This window comes from Rousettus aegyptiacus, unplaced genomic scaffold (genome assembly GCF_014176215.1).
Source record: "Rousettus aegyptiacus isolate mRouAeg1 unplaced genomic scaffold, mRouAeg1.p scaffold_m13_p_17, whole genome shotgun sequence".
NCBI classification, from domain to species: Eukaryota; Metazoa; Chordata; class Mammalia; order Chiroptera; family Pteropodidae; genus Rousettus; species Rousettus aegyptiacus.
In genome coordinates, this window is record NW_023416292.1 from 27,369,335 (window position 1) to 27,391,090 (window position 21,756).

At 33.5% G+C, this 21,756-nt stretch overlaps 2 protein-coding genes across 5 annotated transcripts in view; both read left to right on the forward strand.

The window, feature by feature from the left end:
- Positions 1-13,268, forward strand: part of HORMAD1 (HORMA domain containing 1) — an 18,868-nt gene extending 5,600 nt beyond the window's left edge. For both annotated transcript variants that reach the window (XM_016122715.2, XM_036234935.1), the window contains 11 exons: positions 1,329-1,349; positions 1,618-1,644; positions 3,073-3,140; positions 3,679-3,830; positions 4,898-5,157; positions 6,640-6,706; positions 6,789-6,865; positions 7,559-7,642; positions 9,671-9,742; positions 10,935-12,510; positions 13,158-13,268. In XM_016122715.2, the coding sequence (XP_015978201.2) occupies positions 1,329-1,349; positions 1,618-1,644; positions 3,073-3,140; positions 3,679-3,830; positions 4,898-5,157; positions 6,640-6,706; positions 6,789-6,865; positions 7,559-7,642; positions 9,671-9,742; positions 10,935-11,015 (909 nt within the window). In that variant the 3' untranslated portion in view covers positions 11,016-12,510; positions 13,158-13,268. The remainder of the gene's footprint in view (positions 1-1,328; positions 1,350-1,617; positions 1,645-3,072; positions 3,141-3,678; positions 3,831-4,897; positions 5,158-6,639; positions 6,707-6,788; positions 6,866-7,558; positions 7,643-9,670; positions 9,743-10,934; positions 12,511-13,157) is intronic.
- Positions 12,540-21,756, forward strand: part of GOLPH3L (golgi phosphoprotein 3 like) — a 20,685-nt gene continuing 11,468 nt past the window's right edge. The window contains exons 1-2 of one of the 3 annotated variants that reach the window (XM_016122722.2): positions 12,540-12,705; positions 14,466-14,660. In XM_016122722.2, coding sequence (XP_015978208.1) covers positions 14,478-14,660 — 183 coding nt within the window. In that variant the 5' untranslated portion in view covers positions 12,540-12,705; positions 14,466-14,477. Of the gene's footprint in view, positions 12,706-13,158; positions 13,295-14,131; positions 14,220-14,465; positions 14,661-21,756 lie in introns of those variants that run through there. The other 2 variants (XM_016122724.2, XM_016122723.2) reach the window with 2 other exon arrangements.

Consider the following 21,756-nt stretch of genomic DNA (forward strand, 5'->3'; position numbering starts at 1 on the left):
AAGAAGTTAAACAAATTTGTGAAAAAGATAGAATTTTATCCATGGTCAGTAACCTCCCTCCTTAAGGCATTAAATATTTAATATTCATTAAATATTGAGTGCCTATTATGTGCTAAGTATATAATCTAGGTAAAAGCTGGGTAAGCTTGATAGTAGTGAACAGGACAAAGAGGGTCCCTTCTATAGGGGAAAGAGAGTCAGTCAATACAACAAGTAAGTCATAATTTCCAATAGTGTTAAAATCACATTAAAATTTGTAGAAAAAGTGTGTGGCAAAGGGAAAGGTGGGGTATCTTTCGATAGGGTGGTCGGAGGACCAACTATGAGGAGGTGACATTTAAGCTGAGACTTAAATGAGAAGAAACCACCCTGGTATTAATTTGGGGGAGAGAATATTCCAAGGGGAGCAGCAAATGCCTAGAGTTGGAGGGAAGTTTGGAGAGTTCAGGGAGCTAAAAGAAAGTCACTACGATTGATTGGAGTGCAATGAGCAGTGGGGGAGAGTGGCATGAGATGAGCCTGGGGAGATAGGCAAGGCCAGAGCATCTGGGGCTGCAGAGATAAGGAGACTGGATTTTATTTTAGGTGCAAATAAAAGTCATTTGAAGGTTTTGAGTGGAAATATAACATCATTTGATTTATGTGTTAAATTAAAAGAAAAATCACTCTGTTTGCTATTTAGAGAATATACTGTGGAAGAACAAGGTGGGAATTAAGGAGAATAACACTTAACCCATTACTGCAGTACAGGTCAGAAAAGCGGGGGATGGGGATGGCTTAGAGCAGGATGGCAGAGGAGAAGAAAAAAGAAAAGATTTAGGCTATATTTGGCAGTAGGTCTGATTGGACTTGTCTATGGATTGGTCGTGGAATATAAGCAAAAGATCCAAATCAAGGATGACTTAGATTTTGGCACGTTACTTGAGTGAATTCCTGTGATTCTCTGTTCCTGTGGGCTCCAAAGCCTCTTCCCTTTATTAAATGAGCCCTGAACTCTACTTTTTCTCCTTTCAAAATTTATTCTCATATTTATAAGGTTTAATGTCTTCTTTCACAATATATATATTTTCCTTGTAACTGGCAGTCATTTCCCTGTTTGCTTAAGTAAATGACATGAATTTCAACCTTTAGTAAGTCAACTAGAAATACGTGCTTTGGGGATTAGAGAAGGATACTTAAGGAATATGTTGCTTTATATGCATCATATGAAGTAAGATTATTTCTTATTAGGAATAAATGTTGAAATAGGACAAAGAATATTTATGATCCATCATGAAAAAATATTTTATACAATAAAAGTAAGATTTTTGTTCTTTGTTGTATTTCAGCTAAGGATGGTTGTTCTAGCTGTAAGTATTTTTAAATTGTATGTTCTTTTTTTTAAAGACTGTCAAATTCGGCCTTGTTTAATTAAATATGCTAAAACCATGAATTAATTACGTTACTTTATTCAAACAATTGATCTATTGAATGGAAAAAAGTAACAAATTAGTACTTTGGGGGTTATTTTGTATTTTATTTTGCTGAGTTCATTTAATAGTTGAGTCTAAACGTCTAATTTAGTTCTCCTTGAATATTTAGCCTTGTATAACTCAATTGTAAATTATTTTTAAATAGGTATACACCAATCCAGAAGACCCCCAGGTAAGTGTGCTTAAGTTAGTAAAGAAACATAATGCCTCTAATATTTAAAAATAAATTAAATTATAACATCTTATGGTTTTAATTGGGCTTTAATGTACTTTCTCATAATATATTTTCACATTTGAACCTCATAAAGACTTTTTTGAGATAAGACAGGGCTTGTCTTATTATCTTTAAACACTTCCTACAAAAGAGATTATGTGACTGATCCTAGGCCACAAAGCCACAGACTATTAGAAATAACCTAACTCTCCTGATTTCTGGTTCTTTACAATATTCTTTTTATAGAATTTTGAAGGGGGTTGAGTTTGAGAAAAATTAGAAACTCATCCTTAAGCTTTGACTGTTCATCCCAGTCTAGTCACATCTACCTGTTCATCTGACAACTAAAGTAAGGATTACAAGAAATAAAAGGAAAACCCAGGAAGAAACAAAGGGCTTACTGTTGTTAGGCTTTGTTCTTTGGGGCTTTCTATGCATTACCTCAATAATTCATCACAGCCTTCATGAGGTAACTATCATTATCATCCCTACTTTATAGGTAAGGAAACCTAGATATGAGTTTTCTTGCCTGTGTTCATAGTGGCAGAACCAGAATTTAGACCTAAGGCCGCCAGTTTGTGATCTGGTTGCTTAATCATTATTGTATAGCTGTTATAATACAGTATTTCATTCTGTCAGGGAGAAGCAGATTTTCAAGAAAGAAAGCTGATCCCCATTCTTATGTGAGCATTGAAATGTAAAGAAAGCAGTAAAAGTATCAGAGCCTCAAGAGATCTGGGAATGTGTCTTGTTGATACTCATGCTTGCAATTAATGCTCAATATATGTCCATGGTGACAAAGAAAATCACATTAGCAAATCACAACTATGAATTAGTTGATTTTTCAGAAACTGATTTTTCAGGAAATGTTCATTTATTTTATAGTTGCACATTTTTTCTTTTTGTAGAAGAGACCCTTTATTGAATGCTTGGTATACCAGGCACTTTATTAAGGGCTCTGTATAAATTATTCCATTTGATAAATAGTCACAACCATTAATAAGATAGGTACTATTTTCAACCCCTTTTATTAGCTAGGGAAACTGAGGCAGAAAGCTTAAACGACTTGCTTGTGGTTATTGTATAGCCAGGATTTAAGCCCTGTGCTTAGTCATTCTACTAAAAGTAATAGGTATGCTGCCTCCCTTACCTGCCTGCTAAGGAGTTCCTTCTCTCTGATATATGTGACATACATTGCAATGAGTAGGAGAATAAACCTCCAAGAGCGAAGCCCCAAATCCCAAACCATGGGAGTTGACTATTAGGATGTAAAAGTTTCAGTGGACCAGTAGGGATTAACATAGCAGAAAAAAAATGTTAAGTAAATGTTAAGAGTCATATAAAAGTAACATATCAGATACATAACTGCACTGTTTTCTATTTAAGACAATTTCAGAATGTTACCAATTTAAATTCAAGTACACCAGTAATGGACCAATCATGGACTTCATCAGGTATTGCTCTATAGGTTTTTTTTTTTTTCCAACATATTACCATTTATACATATTAATACTATATAGCTGGACTTCAGGATTACTTCTGAAACTTCCCGGACATCCCCAATTAATCATCAAGGTGTGGATGTATTAAATATCCTTGGAGTAGCTGCAAGCTAGAATTCTGTGGCTAATTATATGCTATTTTAATTGTGAAATACAGCCAAAGAGTAGGAAAGCTATTGCATGCTTCAGTGATTATAAATATATATAATTACATTTAATTATGTAAATATAATTAAAATGCATCATTTGTTTCCTTTAAATATCTTATATAAAATGCATATTCACTTATGTGAAATTGTTATTTGTTTATAATAATGGTATTAACTGTGATATTAGTGATATTAAATTTTTTGTAATAGTGACATCAAAATACGTGGTAACTTTCAACTTACTGCTATAATCAAAATAAGAATCTCAAATAGTAAAATGCGGTTATGTTCTTCGAAGCCAGAGGTGTCATAAAAGAAATTAATGTGTGATTCTCTTCTAGTAAAAACCAAAGCAGTGAATCTAGTATGTCATCTGCTGACACCAAGAAAGCCAGTATTCTCCTCATTCGCAAGATTTATGTTCTAATGCAGAATCTGGGACCTTTACCTAATGATGTTTGTTTGACTATGAAACTTTTTTACTATGATGAAGGTACTATTTGCAATACATCTTGTTTCAGTTGGTGCCTGTATGTTTTATTATTATTGAAACAGCTGGTTTCTATCCCAAATGTTTTTAAGGAACTAAATAAATTGTTATATATTTTTTGAAATTATAAAATTTACATAGGATATCAGTATTTGAAAAAGAAAGATTTGAAAAAAATAGGCTTTAAAATACATACAAACTTCTGCAGTGATGTGAATATATCCATGAGAGGTACAGTCTTGCTCATAATTAAAGAAATGAAACAGTGAGATACCATTTTTCACTAATCAGATCAGTAAAACTTGTAAACTCATTATTGGCAAGGGGATCAGGGGAAGCAGGCACTTTTGGACACTCTAGAGAGGATGTCTATAGGTACGGTATTTTTAGAGGATGATTTGGCAGTATCAAAATGTTAAATTTACATTCTCTTTAATCCAAAAATTCTGTAGCTATAAAAGTATCTTGGGACTGTACTTACACAAATATGCAAGGTTATGTGTATGTAAGGATTTCATTGTAGCACTGGTTAAAATGGGAACAATCTAGAAACAACCTTGAGTGTCCTTATTAGAGGAGTGAGTAAATTATGGTGCATCTATGTACTAGAATACTGTGCAAGCTATTAAAAGGAACATATTGATAAGTTATCCAAAAAAAAAATATTAAAACAGGTTAAAAAGAGGTGTTGAAAACAGCTAGGTACAGAATAGTATGATCTAATTAGTGTTTTTTTAAGGATATATATATATATTATACATGAAAATTACATGTTTTACATGTACAGTATTTTCTAAAAGAACATAAAGCAACTAACATTTATTGAACACTTACTATATGCCAGTTGTGTTCTGAGCACTCTGCACAGTTTAATTCCTATGAAGGAGACAAAAGGTTACCTTTAGGGAATAAAATAAGAACTTGCAGATAGTAGGAGATAGCACAATAAAAATATTTTTTATTGTATGCTCTTCTAGAAGTACTATTTGAAATTTCTTCAATCCACATATATTTTTATAATAATATTTTCTTCAGTTTCATGAACAGCACAATTTTATACTTTTTTACAGTTACACCCCCAGATTACCAGCCTCCTGGTTTTAAGGATGGTGATTGTGAAGGAGTGATATTTGAAGGGGAGCCTATGTACTTAAATGTGGGAGAAGTCCCAACACCTTTTCATACCTTCAAAGTAAAAGTGACCACTGAAAAAGAACGGATGGAAAATATTGATTCAGCTATATTATTACCAAAGCCATTAAAAACACCACTTCAAAAAATTCTCATGGACAAGGATGATGTAGAAGATGAACAGGAGCATTATATAAGTGTAAGTATATTTAAAGAAATACAAAGTACAATAATAATAAATGTTTGACTCAGTTCTAAGGACTTTAAAGCACTTATTTATATAAATACTGTATTATAAATTCAAGGTCGGAAGGGACCTTAAAGAAGGTATAGGCTTGTTTTAAAGGATGAATGATAAAAATATACAACTTTCTCAAAATGTGTGATGGTTCTAAAAATGCTTAGGTCTTACTGTTGTTTGAGGGCACCGAATTAGACATGTTCACATAACAAGCTGCCACTCTGTGGCTCTCAGATTTCCATGTAGACATTAGAGCATACACTCCAAATATGCCCCAACCTGATTTAAAACTTTAAAAAATTTAAAAGCTTTATGTATTGGTGCAAACATTATTTTCAGATATTTAAAAGAACAACTATTCCGAATGAAGTAGGGAATGGTCCTAGAGGCCCAGCCACTCACCACCCGACCTGCTCTCACTGTGGACTCTGAGGAAACCCCTTGGTCTGGAGCATAGTTTGAAAACCTACTCCAATCCCCCAGCTAATGCTGGAGCCCTTGTCACTACACGCCTACTAACTGTGCTTGGATTTCTTCAGGGCCTAGAAAGTCACTGTCCTGAAGCAACCTGGAAGTTCCTGGAAGGCAGAGAGTGTCTTATTGTCCTCCTGCTGGCGCTTAGAATCACAAGTGTGCATTCTCAGTATTGGTTGAATGAATGGATGAATTTAAATATAAAAAGCTTTTGTCGTTGCCTCACTCCCAGGAAATCTTTCATTATTAACATGATTGTTCTTTAATCTCATCTTCGTTGTTTTCTCAGCTCATGTTATGCTAAATTATGACCACAGTACTTAATATCTAGAGACTGAGGATTCTGATTGGGGCTCTGTGGCCACATCCTCACAGATAGAAAATTCAGTTTTCGACCAATACAATCAAAGGAGAAATCTTTTTCCTAAAACCTAAATCCCAGTCTTGTTTTATAAACAAATGTCTGTGATTTATATAGCATTCTTTAAAATATTTAAAGCTCTTTGACACATCCTAAAAAGAAGTTTAATTATACGTTAAACTTGTTGCTGTTTCTACCATACCATGACTGAGCTTATCCTTCACTAACTCCTTGAAGAGGGTAGGGCAATATTCAGAGTGTATGCCAACATCTGTATGGAAATTCCAGAGCTATAGAAGTGGCAGCTTGTTGTGAGAACGTGTCTAATTTGGTGTCCTCAAACAGTAAGATCTAAATGTTCTTAGAACCATCACACTTTTTGAAAAAGTTTTACATTTTTATCATTTGTCCTTAAAGCAACCCTGCAAAATAAAGTGTTTTATACTTTGCCTGGATAAATAAGTTGCCTTGATATAGTAATTATAGGACCACTTTCTTTCTAGCAGGCATAAGGTAGTTTTAGTGAAAACAAATCTTTTCATAAATACTTCTACCAAGTTGTTTTAGTTTTTTTAAAGTGTCCATTTTTTCCTTCATGTAATTAGGATGATTTTGACATTGAACCTAAAATGGAAGAGCAGAAAAAAAACCCTGAATCTTCTGAACTTGGAGGTAAGAAGTTAATGAAAATATAGATGAATTCATTTCCAACTCTATTTTATACTATTTTAAGTTTTTTTTTTTTTTTTAACAGAACCAAGTATAGTTTGTGAGGAAGATGAAATTATGAGGTCTAAAGAAAGTCCAGATCTTTCAGTTTCTCATTCTCAGGTATAAACTTAATAGTTACGTCTTGCTTTTAACTTGTTCCCCCCTACCCCCAAAGACTTGTTGTTTGTAAGTTTATTTAGTTATTTCTCAGATTTTCTTATTATATTCTAGGTTTTTAGAACAAAATTAGGTATTAAGAATGCTTATTAACAAAATCTGGGAATTATACATTGAAAAGTTTTAAGTATATTACTGGTGGATTTGTTTAGTAATAAATCTAAATACTGTTCATCTTAAGCAATTATTTATTCCACCACCCTTTGTATTTATAAATGGAATATATAATACATTTTTATTGCCTTGCCGCAGAATGTTTAATTTGGTTCTCCATATACAGTAAAATCTTGAAGTAACATTTAGATAAAATGAACTTAAAAATAATGGGACAGATGATTGTCCCCCTTGGCACAGCCCCTTTCTCCAATGGGAGTGGGTGTAAGTTTTTATCTTCTGGAAGAATAGTGCCTGGTGATCCATTGAGACTTTCTCAGTTCAGAGAATGTTAGTTGTATGGTGCCAGTTTCAGTATCTTTACTTTTCTGCTTTTTGTGACAGTAAGAACCAACTCACAATTATTAGGTTCATTAAATCGACAGTACCCTGAATTTTATGTGATTGAATTTTTGAACTCATTATTACGTTATGAGAAGCTTTCATTGTATTGTTATATGGTTTTGTGTAATTATTTTCTAGGTTGAGCAGTTAGTCAGTAAAACATCTGAACTCGATGTAACTGAAAGCAAAACAAGAAGTGGAAAAATCTTTCAGAATAAAATGGTCAGTGTTTCTTTAGATTTGTTTTCCATTCTAACGTTATAATTATCCCCCATATGTGAATTTATTTTGCTTAACACTTTATTTATTGGACCAATATTTAGTAAGCACCTATTATGTGTCAGGTACTTTACTAGGTGCTGGAGATGTAACATGAATAACATACAGTTACTGTTTTTTAGCTAAAATTTTAATAATTGTAGGTCAACAAGCAGTGATGTAGGCCATGATAGCAGTCCGGATAGGCTACATAGAACACAAAGGAAGGAATGGTTGCTTTTACTGGTTTTACTGAAGGTATGTTAGAGTGGGGAATCCAGGAAAAGCTTTGACAAGTGACACCATTATCTAGACTCCCAAGGAAATGCCAATATGTTCCCATGCTCTATCTTGTAAATGGATTATCTTTTACTAAGACATTAAAAATGAATATTTTATATATATCTTGCATAAAATGAATCTCATGTTCTTAAGCAATAAAAAAAAAACAACAGTATTTTAGTACCCAGAATTGTAGTACGTATAAATTTGTATTTTATTTTATGCCTTTAAATTAATCTCAAAAGTTTAGAGGTGGAGAAAAAGCATTCTATAAAACATGCAAAACATTGTAGCCAAAGATAGGAAACAAAGAGCATACTCTAATAGCAGTATGCTGGAGCATTTCTTCCCAGGTCCTCATTCAGTGACCCACGTAGGTAGCTTGAAACTGGACCTGACGAGAGTATTTACAGCATGGAAATCAGCAAATGCCTCAACTCAGGATTTGTTTCTCTCAGAGAACTGGTTGTTAAACTTTACCAGCACACCACTATTATAGTGCCATTTTTAGGTGTCCTTTTTCCCCTCACATTCTCAGTGGGAAGTTCGAAGTGGCAGAAGGCAGCATTCAAACTAGTATGATGACGAAAGCAAGAGATAAAAGAATTTCAAAAATTAGTATCCCTAAGCAGTAAAATGTTCTTCTTTGGCATCTTCTACTTAGGATGAGTATCCCTCACTAGGGTATAGGGAGAAAAACAAGCATTAAAAACTTATTAGGCAAGATTTCCTTGTAATGTAACACTAGGATACTTTGGTAACCTAAATTCACTTCTGAAATTGCCCATGTTTTTGAATATGAACTCTTCACCAAAGTACTCTTGATTTTAAGAATCGTGACTGAATTATGGTTAGGAAAGGACAAGAAATGAAAGTATTTAGTAGTATATATACCAAGGAAGTTATTGAAGAGTACATTTCAAACATCAGAAAATAAGTATGTCCTTTTATTTATTTATTTTTGGCTTTATTGAAACAATTAGTTGCTTGTATTTACATTGTACAATTCAATGAGTTTTTTTTTTCAATTATAGTTGGCATACAATAATATACCAGTTTCAGTTGTATAAGTATGTTCTTTTAGAAAATAGTAGTATGTCATCTAATAATTTGTCATCATTCAATATTCATTTAAAAAACAATATATAGCATTCAGAATAGCCAAAAGGTAGAAATAACCTAAATGTTTATTAACAGATGACTGAATAAACAAAATGTGGCATATCCATACAATGGAATATTATGCAGCCATAAAAATGAATGAAGTACCAGTACACACAACTTGGATAAACCTTGAAAACATTTTGCTAAGTGAAAGAAGCCAGTCACAAAAATCCACATATTATATCGTTCCATTCACATGAAAGTCCAGAAAAGAGATTTCTATAGAGATACACAGTCATCGGGCTGGTGGGAGGAGGGGGGAATATGGGAATGATAGCTATAAGGGTACAAAGTTTTTAGAGTGATGAAAGTGTTGTAAAACTGACTGTAGTGATGGTTGCACAGCTCTGTGAATATACTTACAAATCACTGATCGTATGCTTTTAAATAGGTGAATTGTATGGCATCAGAATTACATCTCAGTAAAGCTATTTAAAAAAAAAAAAAAGAGAGACAAAACCTTCATATAGTTACCCATGGTTAAAAATGAAGTGTTGGTGGTTCTTTGCGAAATAACCAATTATTAATTATTCTATCTTTGTGGAGGCTAATGGAAATCAACCAGTAAAATCTTCTAAAGAAAACCGGAAGAGAAGTCACCTCGAATCTGGGAAAACAGTAAGTCTTATGAACATATATAGGTTGAATGAAATCACAAGTATCAGAATATCATTATTATAGATTAAATGTAAGATGATAAATATGATAATACCTTGGGAAATACCTCAGAACTCTGATATCCAAATTTCTTAAAAACATATTTGGTTCTAAAAAATGGGGAGACTTTAAAATAAGATGTGCTTTGTTAGTTTATTATTTTTTCTATGTAAATATTTGATGTTTGATTCCATGAATGATTTGTAGTAGTTGAGGAATTTATAAAATAAATAAAACTCATTGTCAGGAAAATATGAATAGATTGAAGCAATCTATAGAGCTAAAATTGGGCCATACATATGATCTGTACTTTCTATAGATCAAAACTAAAGGAGAAACTGATAAGTTACCAAAACCACATGTTTCTTAAAAATATAGCCTTTCCTCCTCCCTTAGGAGAAAAAATTTTTCCTGACCTAAATCATATTAACAATTGTTTTATATTTGGAACCTTACTTTACTAAATCAGATAATGTATTTGTCATTTTAACCTAGGATTCTTAGTATTAGGTTAAAATTAGACAACTGAAACCTTAAGACTTTTTAAAAATCAAATGTTAAAGGGGTAATCTCAAATATAGTTGGATAATTCTGTTATCAATTTATGTAGCTCAAGAAGAGAATGGGATAACCTGACATTGCATTAATATATTAGATTCTTTAATTTTTTCTAATGTTAGGAATTTTCCTAGTTCACCCTCCTATTCCTTCAGAAGTGTACATTGAATGTCACTATAGGCGCTGCCACGTACCAGGGATACTAAAACAAAACATGATTTAAATCTTACCTTGTGCCAAGGTAGAATGTTTCTCAGTTTGCAGCTACTTTTTAAATCTTTTGTTCTACTCTCATCCCCCCAAAATATTTTACTATTTTGAGGGCATAATCTCACATCTATCTACTCCAGCAACCCTAGTGAAGACCTTATACTCTGTAAGTATACACTTTCAGCAGCCATGAGAAGATATAAATATGTCAGTAATAAAATTTACCCTACTTTTAAAGCACCCAGGTGACCTATCTTAGTAGGAAATAGTTATGTTAGGTATAATTTTTTAAAAAGAAGAAAAAAGCCTTAGAAACATGGAAAAGATCTAAAATTAAAGACATTTAAACTAGAAAATATTCTTAGTAGTTGTTTTCTTTTGACAGGTCCTTCATCACTTTGATTCTTCTAGTCAAGAATCAGTGCCCAAAAGAAGGAAGTTCAGTGAACCAAAAGAACATATATAAAAATTATTTTTCTTCTGCATGTTTGCAAAGTTCATTGCAACATTTAAAGGACACTGTATTACTATTTTAAGGTGTGTTTGCCCTACTTCTGAAAACTTACATGTAGTCTAAGGCAATTAAAATTGAATTTTTAGCTATCACATTGTGATCTTTAACATTATCTGAGATAAATCCAAGAGAACTTCTGAATAAAACCACAAGAACTAGTGTCATAATTATCTACTCAATATTGATCTATCTTCCATTTTGGTGGACACTGCCTTTAAAAATACGGTAATTTTTAAGGCCCTCTAAAGCCATATTTGAAACAAATAATGTTCATTTTGGTATTACATTGTGGAAGGAATTCACTTTTACTTATGTTAAAACTATACCATTACCTGGCTGTGTTTGCAGTTATTAAAACGATGTTCTTCAGTACCTTAATATAGTATATTAACATAATATATAATGTACAATTAAACATAGGTACTTTACCTCTTTTAAAAACGTTTTTTACTACAAGACAAAATGATGACTGATTTTGAAAGTCTGGCATTTTGGGGAGCATAAATAAAATATTGTTCAGCACCTAGACTTTTTTATGGCTTCTAATTTTCAATTAGCATTAAATGTTTAAACACTAATTTTGAGATCATTTTGGTACTTAACTTTGCAAGAGTAGTAATGTGAAAAATACTGTGTTTTTAATGAGAAACCTGGGACTGTTTCTGGCCTTGACTGTTTCCTTTGCTTTAGAAAAGGAAGACTTAAAACTTGGTCTGTTTGCCTTTTGCGGTTTCAGCAGCCACATTCTATAAACATACATTATCCATGGGTTTGCCAGTAACAAGCGCTAAGAGAGAATGTTGGTATGTATGTGATGGTAGAAATGTACCTTTCCTGTTTAATGTAAACCAAATGAACGTCCACAAACTGACCCAGATCAGGTTTTTCCAAAACAGGAAAGTTAGGGATAAGCTAATTATCAAAAACAACCAATTAAAAAACGTTGACTCTTTATTTTTCAATTACAGTTGACATTCAGGATTATTTTATATTAGCTTCTGATGTACAGCATAGTGGTTAGACATTTATATAATTTAGGAAGTGATCCCCCCATAAATCCAGTACCCACCTGTAAAAATGTGTATGCTTAGCTTTATTGCATCCCAACACATCTTACCTAACTGTCCCAGTATACACTGCTACAGTAACACACCTGCTGCAACTAGGATTGACCAACCGAAACCTTTGTCGACCGCAGCTGCTGTTAGCTCACTGAACGCTTGGATTGGCCGGTTTCGTAGGGGTGGGGAGCGCAGCCCTTTTTCCTCTACTCTACCAAGGTTCCTTCATTGGATTGACCAGCTGTCAGGTTGAACCCAAACCTGCCTCCTTTTGGTGGTTGTCTGGATCGCAGCACAATAGCCGCGGGAGAGCCTCCTCTTGTAAGCTCCGATTGGCTGGGCTCAACCTTGGCGGTTTCTGATTGGTCTAATGAAGGAACACCAAGGTAGGTTGCCTAGGGATCCTGAAGAAGCTGATGTGTTATTCTCCGCATCGAAGGATCAGGAAGTTTGTGCTCTCTGCGAGCCTGAGAAGTTTTTCACCTACTAGGACGGGGGTGGGGGGTGGGGGGACGGGCTTCCTCTTAAAATAGGGCGCAAGCTGCAGCCTACGTCCGGCCATAACCCAGGAGTAACGCCAGGTAAGCAACGGGGGAAATACGTTTCCTAATGTCCAAAAAAAAAAAAAAAAAAACCCACCCTACAATTTTTTGTGTGTGTGTGTGGAGAGGGAGGTTTTCTAAAGTAATTTTTTGGCCTTTTTTTTTCAATTAGGATTTTTAACTAGTAAATGTCTCGTGGGGTGGGGGCAGATTCATTTCTCAAAGAAAAGCCTCCTTTATTTTTTTTCCCCGAAAATTTGAAGTTTCTTGGATTGGGTTGGGAAATAAGCCAGATCCCAGTAGTGCCCGTAAGCATTTATTTCATGGTTCTCTTCCTCCTTCACTCTTCTTCCCACCTCCCACCAAGAATTCTGTTTGAAATACAGCGTTGTACAAGAGTCTTTTGTAAGTCACTTCATTTGTATTTCTATTTTAAATGTTCACATGCATTTCTGAGAATTCATTTTAATCGGTATATATTTATTGAGCAGTTACAACGTTAAAGACATTGTGCTAGTTGCTATGGAGAATAAAAAAACCCAAGAAGACAATATCTCTACCCTCAAGAAGTTTACAGTTGAGAGACAGCCATACCAAAAGAAAGACTATAATAAATACTTTAAAGGAAGTAAGTATAAATAAAGTTCTGTGGAAGTACAGCTGAGGGAGAGACCAATTTTGGCCATGGGGCATAGGGGTAATAGAGAAGGAGATTCACTTAAACCTTTACAGTGGGCCCTCCATAGGTCTTTGAAGAATGGGTAGAATTTCAAAAGTAAGAGAAAAGGGAGAGAATTCCAGTATGTACAAAGGAGCAGAGGTGAAAGACATGGGACATGTGAGAGAAATGGTTTGTTCACAGTACATAACTGAAAGTTATGGGAAATAATCGCTAGGAAGTAGAATGGGATGCAGTCACAGAGATTCTTGAATGTATTGTTTTGATGTAGAAAAAGATATTCTTAAATGATTGCTGATTTAAAATATTGTACATTATTTTAAAAACTAGCATTTAGATTTATCTAAAATAAAGTATGCTAACTAATCAAAGACGAAGAGTGTAATTTCGACTATAGATTTTTAAAACTAGTGTGTGTATAAAAGGGCACATGCTTCGAGTTTTTTTATAATTGAAGAAGAATTTGCTAATCTTTTAACATTGTCTTGCTAGTATTTTTTCGGCAACTGTGTATTTGCAAGTTGGCTAGCTAGGGATAGAGATGACAGTTTTCAGACTATGGAATTACTCTACATGATCTGAGCATTATTCTCTAGAATAGTGATCTCCTAAGTGAGTGCATAAAATATTAGAACACGTATTTCTATTTCTTTTTTACAAGCTTTTTTACAATTATTGTCTATGTTTTATAATATAGCATTGAACATTTATAGAAATTATATATAAATTATATGCATTTGGGGGCTGGATGCTCACAATTTGTTGCTGTCCCTTATCGTTTAACTTAGGGAGGACCCACTTTGTGAAAGAGGAGTCACAGTGATAGGCGCCCCTGGTTTATAGATTATATACAAGAAATCGACAAGTTTAAAAGGTGATCATTTCTACTGGTCTTTAAAATTACTGACTTGATTTCTCGTCAGTGCCTTCTGTGAATTTAAGCTATTCTTTGGAAAGATATTGTGTCACCTAATTTTCCTGGTCATTACTCCTTCCTTCCTTTCTGTGTTTAAGTTTATAAATGTTTTTTATTTGTATACATTTTAGGATGCACGAATGAATAGCATATGCATTTATTTACATGAGCACACATAGAGATATTTTTTCATCACCCCTCCAGAAGCAGCTCAGAATGACCACTTTAACTCACCGGGCCCGTCGCACTGAAGTAGGCAGGAACTCTGAAAAGAAGGTAGAAAGTGAGGGAGACGCTAATCAAGACAGGACTCCGGAAAGTGAAGATTCTGGGGACTCTAAGGATATTCGCCTCACCCTCATGGAAGAAGTGCTGCTCCTGGGACTGAAAGATAAAGAGGTAATGGAGTTTGCTAGGCCATCTCAAAGACTCTTAAATCCTGCAATGTTTTTAGGAAGTAATGTGATAGAATATTTTGATTAATGTTGGGTCAGCCTTAGAATTATGCTGTAGTCATCTGGGGGATGGGGAGTTTGAGAGGGTGGCTGACACTTGGAAGGCTAAAATCCAGAAGTATAATTACTTGAAGTGTAATTTAATTACAGAATTACTCCAAAAGTTTAGAGGAACCAAGAGAGGATATAACACAGTGTAGTTTTGTACTTACTGTTTTCCAAGTGAGGTTGATGCTGAAATAACCTCTTATTAAACTAAGAAAGAAGGCCCACACATTGAAGTCTTCTTGAGCTTTGGGGAAAAAAAGTCTTTTAAATGATAAGATAAAGAACATGTCTGATTAGCTGTCTTACAAAAATAGTAGGTAGATTTCTTATAAGGAAGTAACTTTTTTCTATTTTGTGGATCTTTAGAAGTGAAATATTAACAATCGAGGAATAATTTTACAAAATATTTTAAAATTAAGCTCTTTCTAAGTTTTTCTTCATTAATAGAACATTTATTTTATAATCGAATTAGTCTTGACAACAACTTTTCCGATATAACCTAATATTTTCATAGCTTTTCTAACTATTAGTATAATTATCCTTTATTTGTAATTTAACTTTTTGTTTTCCCATCACTTTCTTCTCTCATAAAGAGCTTATAAAGCTATATAAATGTAATATTTTTAAAAATCTACTTCCTTTCCAAGAAAGTCTTTAGTAAATAAATAAACGCATATTTATCGTTGGCCTTAGTTTTGAAAACTTATCAAATTAAAATGTTACTTAATATTATAAAGGTACTCCATTTGGCTTTGATATTTGTCCTTAGGTAGAAATGAGTTGGCTACATACATCTTGTAACATCTTTTCTACATTGATTCTTCACCTTGGAAATACTCTTTTATCTTAGGGTGTACATTTTTTTTTTTACCACTTTATTTTTGCCATGTCAAATTACCAACTTGAACAAAATATACAAGATTTGTTATAGCCTGTGTATTGATATTAGCGACATGCCTTATATCCAAGACATAGATATATCAGAAAATCTTGCCTGGAAGTGTATTGTCTTCTTTGCTGAAAAAGTTGATGAGGCTCTAGTTTTATAAAAGTCAAATAAATGAAAAAGCAAAACTGACTCTCCATGAGGATGTCAGAGTAGGTACAAAGATTAGGTGGTATAAAATGTTTTGAGATGTTTATACAGTGCCAAGGAAACACTCACTGACTGTGGAAGAAGAACATATTTTGTTCATTTTAGTTTTGAATAGAAATGATTAATTTCCTGCTGACCCTAGATGCTAGAATTTTTGCTTCCGTTCTGTAGAGAAACTACCTTTGGGTTTGTCTTTGTGTGTTTCCAAATATATGATAGTTACCATAAACTTAAGGAAAGAGAATAAAGAAATAAAGGAGTTCTTTTAGAGCTGTGCTCATAGTGGGTGCTCAATATACTGGTGAATACTGCACAGAGATGGGTGGATAATAATTAACTGCCTTTTTTAATTGCTCTAATTTTATTTTTGAAGATAGTTAATAAATTTTTTGCCTTTTGGTTGGCTCAGGAAAAGTAGTAATTGATAAATCTTTAGATGTAAATAAGTAGGAAAGCTCAAACCTCTGATAAAGTAGTAGTGGTAGTTTTCCAAAATGCCAGTTACATCACTATTTCTAAAATATTACATTGATTTCCAGCCCTACTTATTTTCTTTTCATCTCCCAATCTACTTGTAGATTTATTTAATCAATATTTAATGTGATTGGGGACACCCATTTTGTACTTAGTAGCATTATGCAAATACTAAGGTAAACATAAAATAGCATAATATACACTCCCTGCCTTTTAGCTAGGGAGACAAGATATACATACTTTTTAAAATTTAAATAACCCAAAGGTCCATCAACAGCAGAATGGATAGAAATGGATCGTCTATGTAAACGAGTGTAAATATATATTCTGTACAGAATGAAAATGAATGTTGTTACAAAATATGTATAGTTCTCATAATGCTCAGGAGAGGTAGTGAGGCAAAACAGAATACATACTGTATGATTCTATGTGTATAAAATTCAAAATGCCATAGAATTTGAGATGCCATATTTAGATAGTAAAACTATAAAGAAAAGCGGGGAAGAGATTGGTTACTGTAGTTAGATAGTGGTTACCTTTTTGTAGGGGAGATGGGATGTTAGTCATTAGAAAAGGGGGGTTTTCAGGCACTGACTAACAGCTTTCTGTTTCTGTAGTTGGGGGAAGTTTCATGGATATTCACTTAGGGACAATTCATTGAGTTTTTCACTTTTGTGCACTCTCTTGTGTATACATTCTGTTTCAAAAGGTTTTTTAAAGAAGTAAACAACAAAAAACAGCAAGTATTTTCATATTATAATGCTAATTGCTGAGGGAGTTAAAGGAAGAAGAGATCATTATGGGTTGGAACAACCTGGGGGAGATTGGAAGGGAGTAAGCAAGCCGGGCCTTTAAGAATAAGTAGGATTAAGAGAAATGTGGAGAAGGGACTAGTTCTGGATGAGCGAACCTGAGTAAGCAAAGGCATCATGAGCTTGATGAATTTGGGAGATAATTGAGTAACCAGTATGCTGAAGTAGGTGGTGTTCTTGGAGAACAGTGAGAATCAAAATTGGCAAATTATATTCAGACTGGAGTATGGAGGATTTTGAGTTCCAGGCAGAGCCATTTAGACGCCTTCCTTTAAATAAAAGGCAATCAGCCTAATGGGAACAGCCAAGCTCACTTCATTTTTGTGTCCAAATTAAGGACTTCATGGTATTTTTGTTCCCTTTTTTTTGAGTATATGCTTATATATATATATATATTTTTTTCTTGTTTTGCATCATTTGAGTTTGTGACATGTCAAAAAAGATCCTAAATGTTAAACTTTATTTCCTAAAGTTAACTTTTGCTAAAGATTTACATAAGATTCTCTGTTTAGAACTCAGTACTATAATTGAAAAATATTAAATCTGTTTCAAAAACATCTAAGTAAAAGATAATACAAAGAGATTGATACTTAAAGAATTGTAGGCTTAGGAATGACAGTAGGTCATATAGTCAAAACTTCTTGTGAAATAGTACTTTAATTGAATTGCTAGTGTGTTTAAAATTTCTTTATAAAAATCTTTGTTTTTAAATTATCTGTAAGAGAAGCGAGACCGTTGATGCTTTTGACTTGGCAATAATCTTAGTTTGTGGCTAGTGTTTTTTAACCCTCTTCCTTTCCTGCAAAGCTTTCTCATACTCATGCCATTTATTGAATACTTCCTATGCACTGGGATATAAAAGCTTCTCATCATATTCTCATGTCACTTGGGTAAAAATTGACGAGAAGTGTTGTTTATTGGAATTACGGAAATATATGTTCATTCGTTTGTTTGATCATCAGAAATTTATTGAATGTCTCATATCTGTCAAGTGTTTGATATTAAAAGAGAACAAAGTCGGTGCTTTCGAGATCATTTACAGTCTAGTGCCATTGGAGTGGCTGGAAAGGTGGGAGGGGGATGCGGACAGGCAGCAGACCACTACAGGAAGGTGTGGTGAATGCGTAACTGTCCTGGGTACTGAGGGAACGGAGAGGAATGATACCTGGCCCAGGTGGGTGGTGGAAAGTGGCAGTGGGAGAGGGAGGCCTGGTGGGAGGCGATAACTCAACCTGAATTCTGCAGATGATCAAGGGTTAGTGAAGAGAGACGGGTTCTAGGTAAAAAGAACGTCAGCTGGATGTTTGTAATATTTTCAGTGATTTGCAACTGGAATACTACAGATATTTGAAAGCATCCTCTCTCTTACATGAACTCAGATGTTTTGAGTACCAAACAGAATTAGACATCCAGTTATGGGTTTTACTTTTCTAAAATTTTGAAATATAGCATATCCAGAAAAGTGTATACAACATGTATGTACCGTTTGCCAAGTAATTTTAAAGCAAACACTCATGTAACCACCACCAGCAGAGTGCTGTCAGCATCCCAGAGGCACCCTCTTGGGCCCTTCCCTAATCATGTGCTGCCCTACATCCCTGTAGTTTACATGTATGCATATCCCTAAACAAGGTAGTTTAATTTTGTCTGTTTTTAAACTTTATGTTATTGGGTTAATACTGTTATGTATTTTTTTCATAATAATATTTGAGATTAATCCATGTTGCATATAACTTAATTCAGTTCATTGCAATGTAGCATTTCATTATCTGAATATACCACTATTCATTCATTCTGCTGGTCAATGGACATTCAGTAGTCCATTATCAGCACTGGTGCTGAGAACATTCTAGTACTTATCAGTTATGTTTTCTCAAACAATGCTGCTATTCATACATATAGAAAAATATAAAGCAGGTTGGATAAAACTTTTATTTTAAATTACAAAGTATGTTAATGCTGAGCTTTTTCAAGCTACTAATGATTTCCCATCCTTTATAATTCATTCATTGTAATTTATTAGCAATAGGAGATTGAAAATGCAAGCTTCTTTAAAGCTGGTCAAAAAAAAACTTTCAGCAAACTAAAGCAAAGTTTTAAAAATCAGTAAGTTAGTACACAACTTGTCAGTGAATGGCTATAGATGGAGAGAATTGCAAAGTTGCTCAGTCCTAAAACATGATCTTAAAATTAAAAGATTAAAAGTTTGATTTAGGTCACTCCCTGGTCATTTAGCTTCCTGATTGCACAAAATGAACAATAAATCTCTTGTCAGTAGTTATGGCCATGTGAATAGGGCAAGTATGTCAGAAGGACTCGTTTGTCGGGTTTTGTGGTTTTTATTAACATAGACTGTTTAAAAAGAAAACTTTTTTTATTATATCCAGTCATAGAACTCCAAAAAATTATTTACTATCAGTACAAAAGGAAATAAACTGAGAGATCAAAGTCTTATTTTAACAGGAGGAAAATGGAGTTTAAGCCAGCTCATCGAGAGCCTGCCTTTCCCTACTTCTCCCAACCCCCCAGATGCACACTGTTTTCATATGAAATATCTGGTATTGATATAAAATCAAAAATGACCCACTTGAATTTGGACTTTCAGCCAAAATCACTGAGCCTGTAAACCTGATGTGAGACATTTCATCTCTTTTTGTCTCCTTCATATGTTGTGTTTGTATAATTTGAGTTTTCAAAATATTTTATGCTTTTCTCTTCTTGACCTTTCTATGCATATATCATGCTCTTTTTATTGGAGTTAAAGTTAAATGGCAATAAGTTCTAGAAGGGTTATTTTTTTCTGAGATTTTTCCTAATAAAATGATATTTTTCTCAGTGTAGCTAATTTGGAAAAATTGGAAAACCATTTTTGAAAGTAGTATTTTAAATAATTATGAAAATCTTGAATACATAATTATGTATCTGGCTGTTTTTCATTTAATTTTATTATAAGGATTTTTAAAAACTCCTTATAAGCATGGATTTAATTAAGCTTTAAGCTTCTTTGCTTTGCTACCTCTTTTTACCCTAAGCAGTTAACTTTAAAATTTTTAAGCTTCAGAGTTGTTTTAAGGTGTGTCTTCAAGGAAGTTTGAATAAGGAATACTTGACTAGGTGGAAATTCTTCTTTAAGTGCTGACTATCTTATAATATTGAAATCTCATTGCCTAGCCTCTTACAAGAGCAAAATGACATTATTTCTTCTAGGAATTTATTCAACAGAAATATGCACACACATGAGTATTTCTTTACTGCATTTTTTATAATGGTCAAAAACTATAAGCAACTCAAATGTACATCAGTGAGAGCTCAGATGAATAAATTATAGTGCATCTAAAATACAATACTGTGAAGCCATTACAATGAATGCGGTAGGTCTGTGTTTGCTGATGTGGAAAGATACCCGAAATTATGGGTGAGGGAAAGAGTTGCCACTCAGTATGATCTCATTTCTATGAATAATATTAATAAACACATAATAGAATATGTATATGAAATCTAGAAAATACCCACTAAACGGTTATCTTGAGGGAATAAGGTCATAGGAGGCTTTTACTTTCTAAATTATATATTTCTATAATACGATCTTTTTTCTCTCTTTTTTTGTTTACAATCATATATATATATTACTTTATAATTAAGACAGAACAAAGCACATTAACCAAAGATCTCATTCTACTACTCCTCCAAGATTCTCTGTTGATCATGAAGCAATGTGCAATTCCATTTGTTTTAGTAGATTCTAAAATTTTTCTTTCTCTTTTCCCTGATGTGTATAGCCTTTGGTAATTAACTTTGATGTTCGAGTGGTGAATTTTCATATATATCATATATATGCTAGATCATTCTGCATACGAAAGCATTAGCCCTTTAATAGAATCTTCATTACGGATGGTTTGAGAATTCATCAAAGCAGCTAGACATATTTCTGGGAAAACAGACCTTAGATTTATAATTATTTTTTAAAACTCTGCATGTGTATTTTTGTACTTTTTTGACTTAATAAAAAGAAATGAGTTTTAAAAACTCATTTGAAGAGTTTTATGTATTATGAGATACTATAATGGGAAAGGGTGATACTCAAAAACATACATTTTCTATATCCTGGTCTCCAATTGTTTATTTACAATGCTTCTCAGTTCTGTTGAAAATCTGACACCACTGTCACTGAAACAGAAGCTGTAAGGTCAGGAAGAGATGGAAAAACAAAAGAAAACTTTCCTCTAGCCACTTTAATACTAGCTGAAATGTTTGTACACCTGTCGAGATTTATAGTCACCAGGATTATGTAAAAGTTATGTCTAAGTAAACTATACATTCTGAAGTTATAGTTTAACCTTACCTAGGCAACGAAGTTGTATAAAACAAAGTATTAACACCCCACCCCACCCCCCCAAAAAATAAGAAAACTTCTTCCTTAAAGAGAAGTTACAGAGAGGACAAAGTAGCCATGAGACAGGCAGTGGAGGGAACTAAACCCGGCTTTGAGCCTAAGATCAGGCCCTCAGGTAATTTAGATATGTCTAGGGACGTTTATGGTTAAAGCTGAGCTTTTGCCAGGTTCATGTATTTCAATCATAAATTTATGCTTTCAAGAAACATTTTTTGAG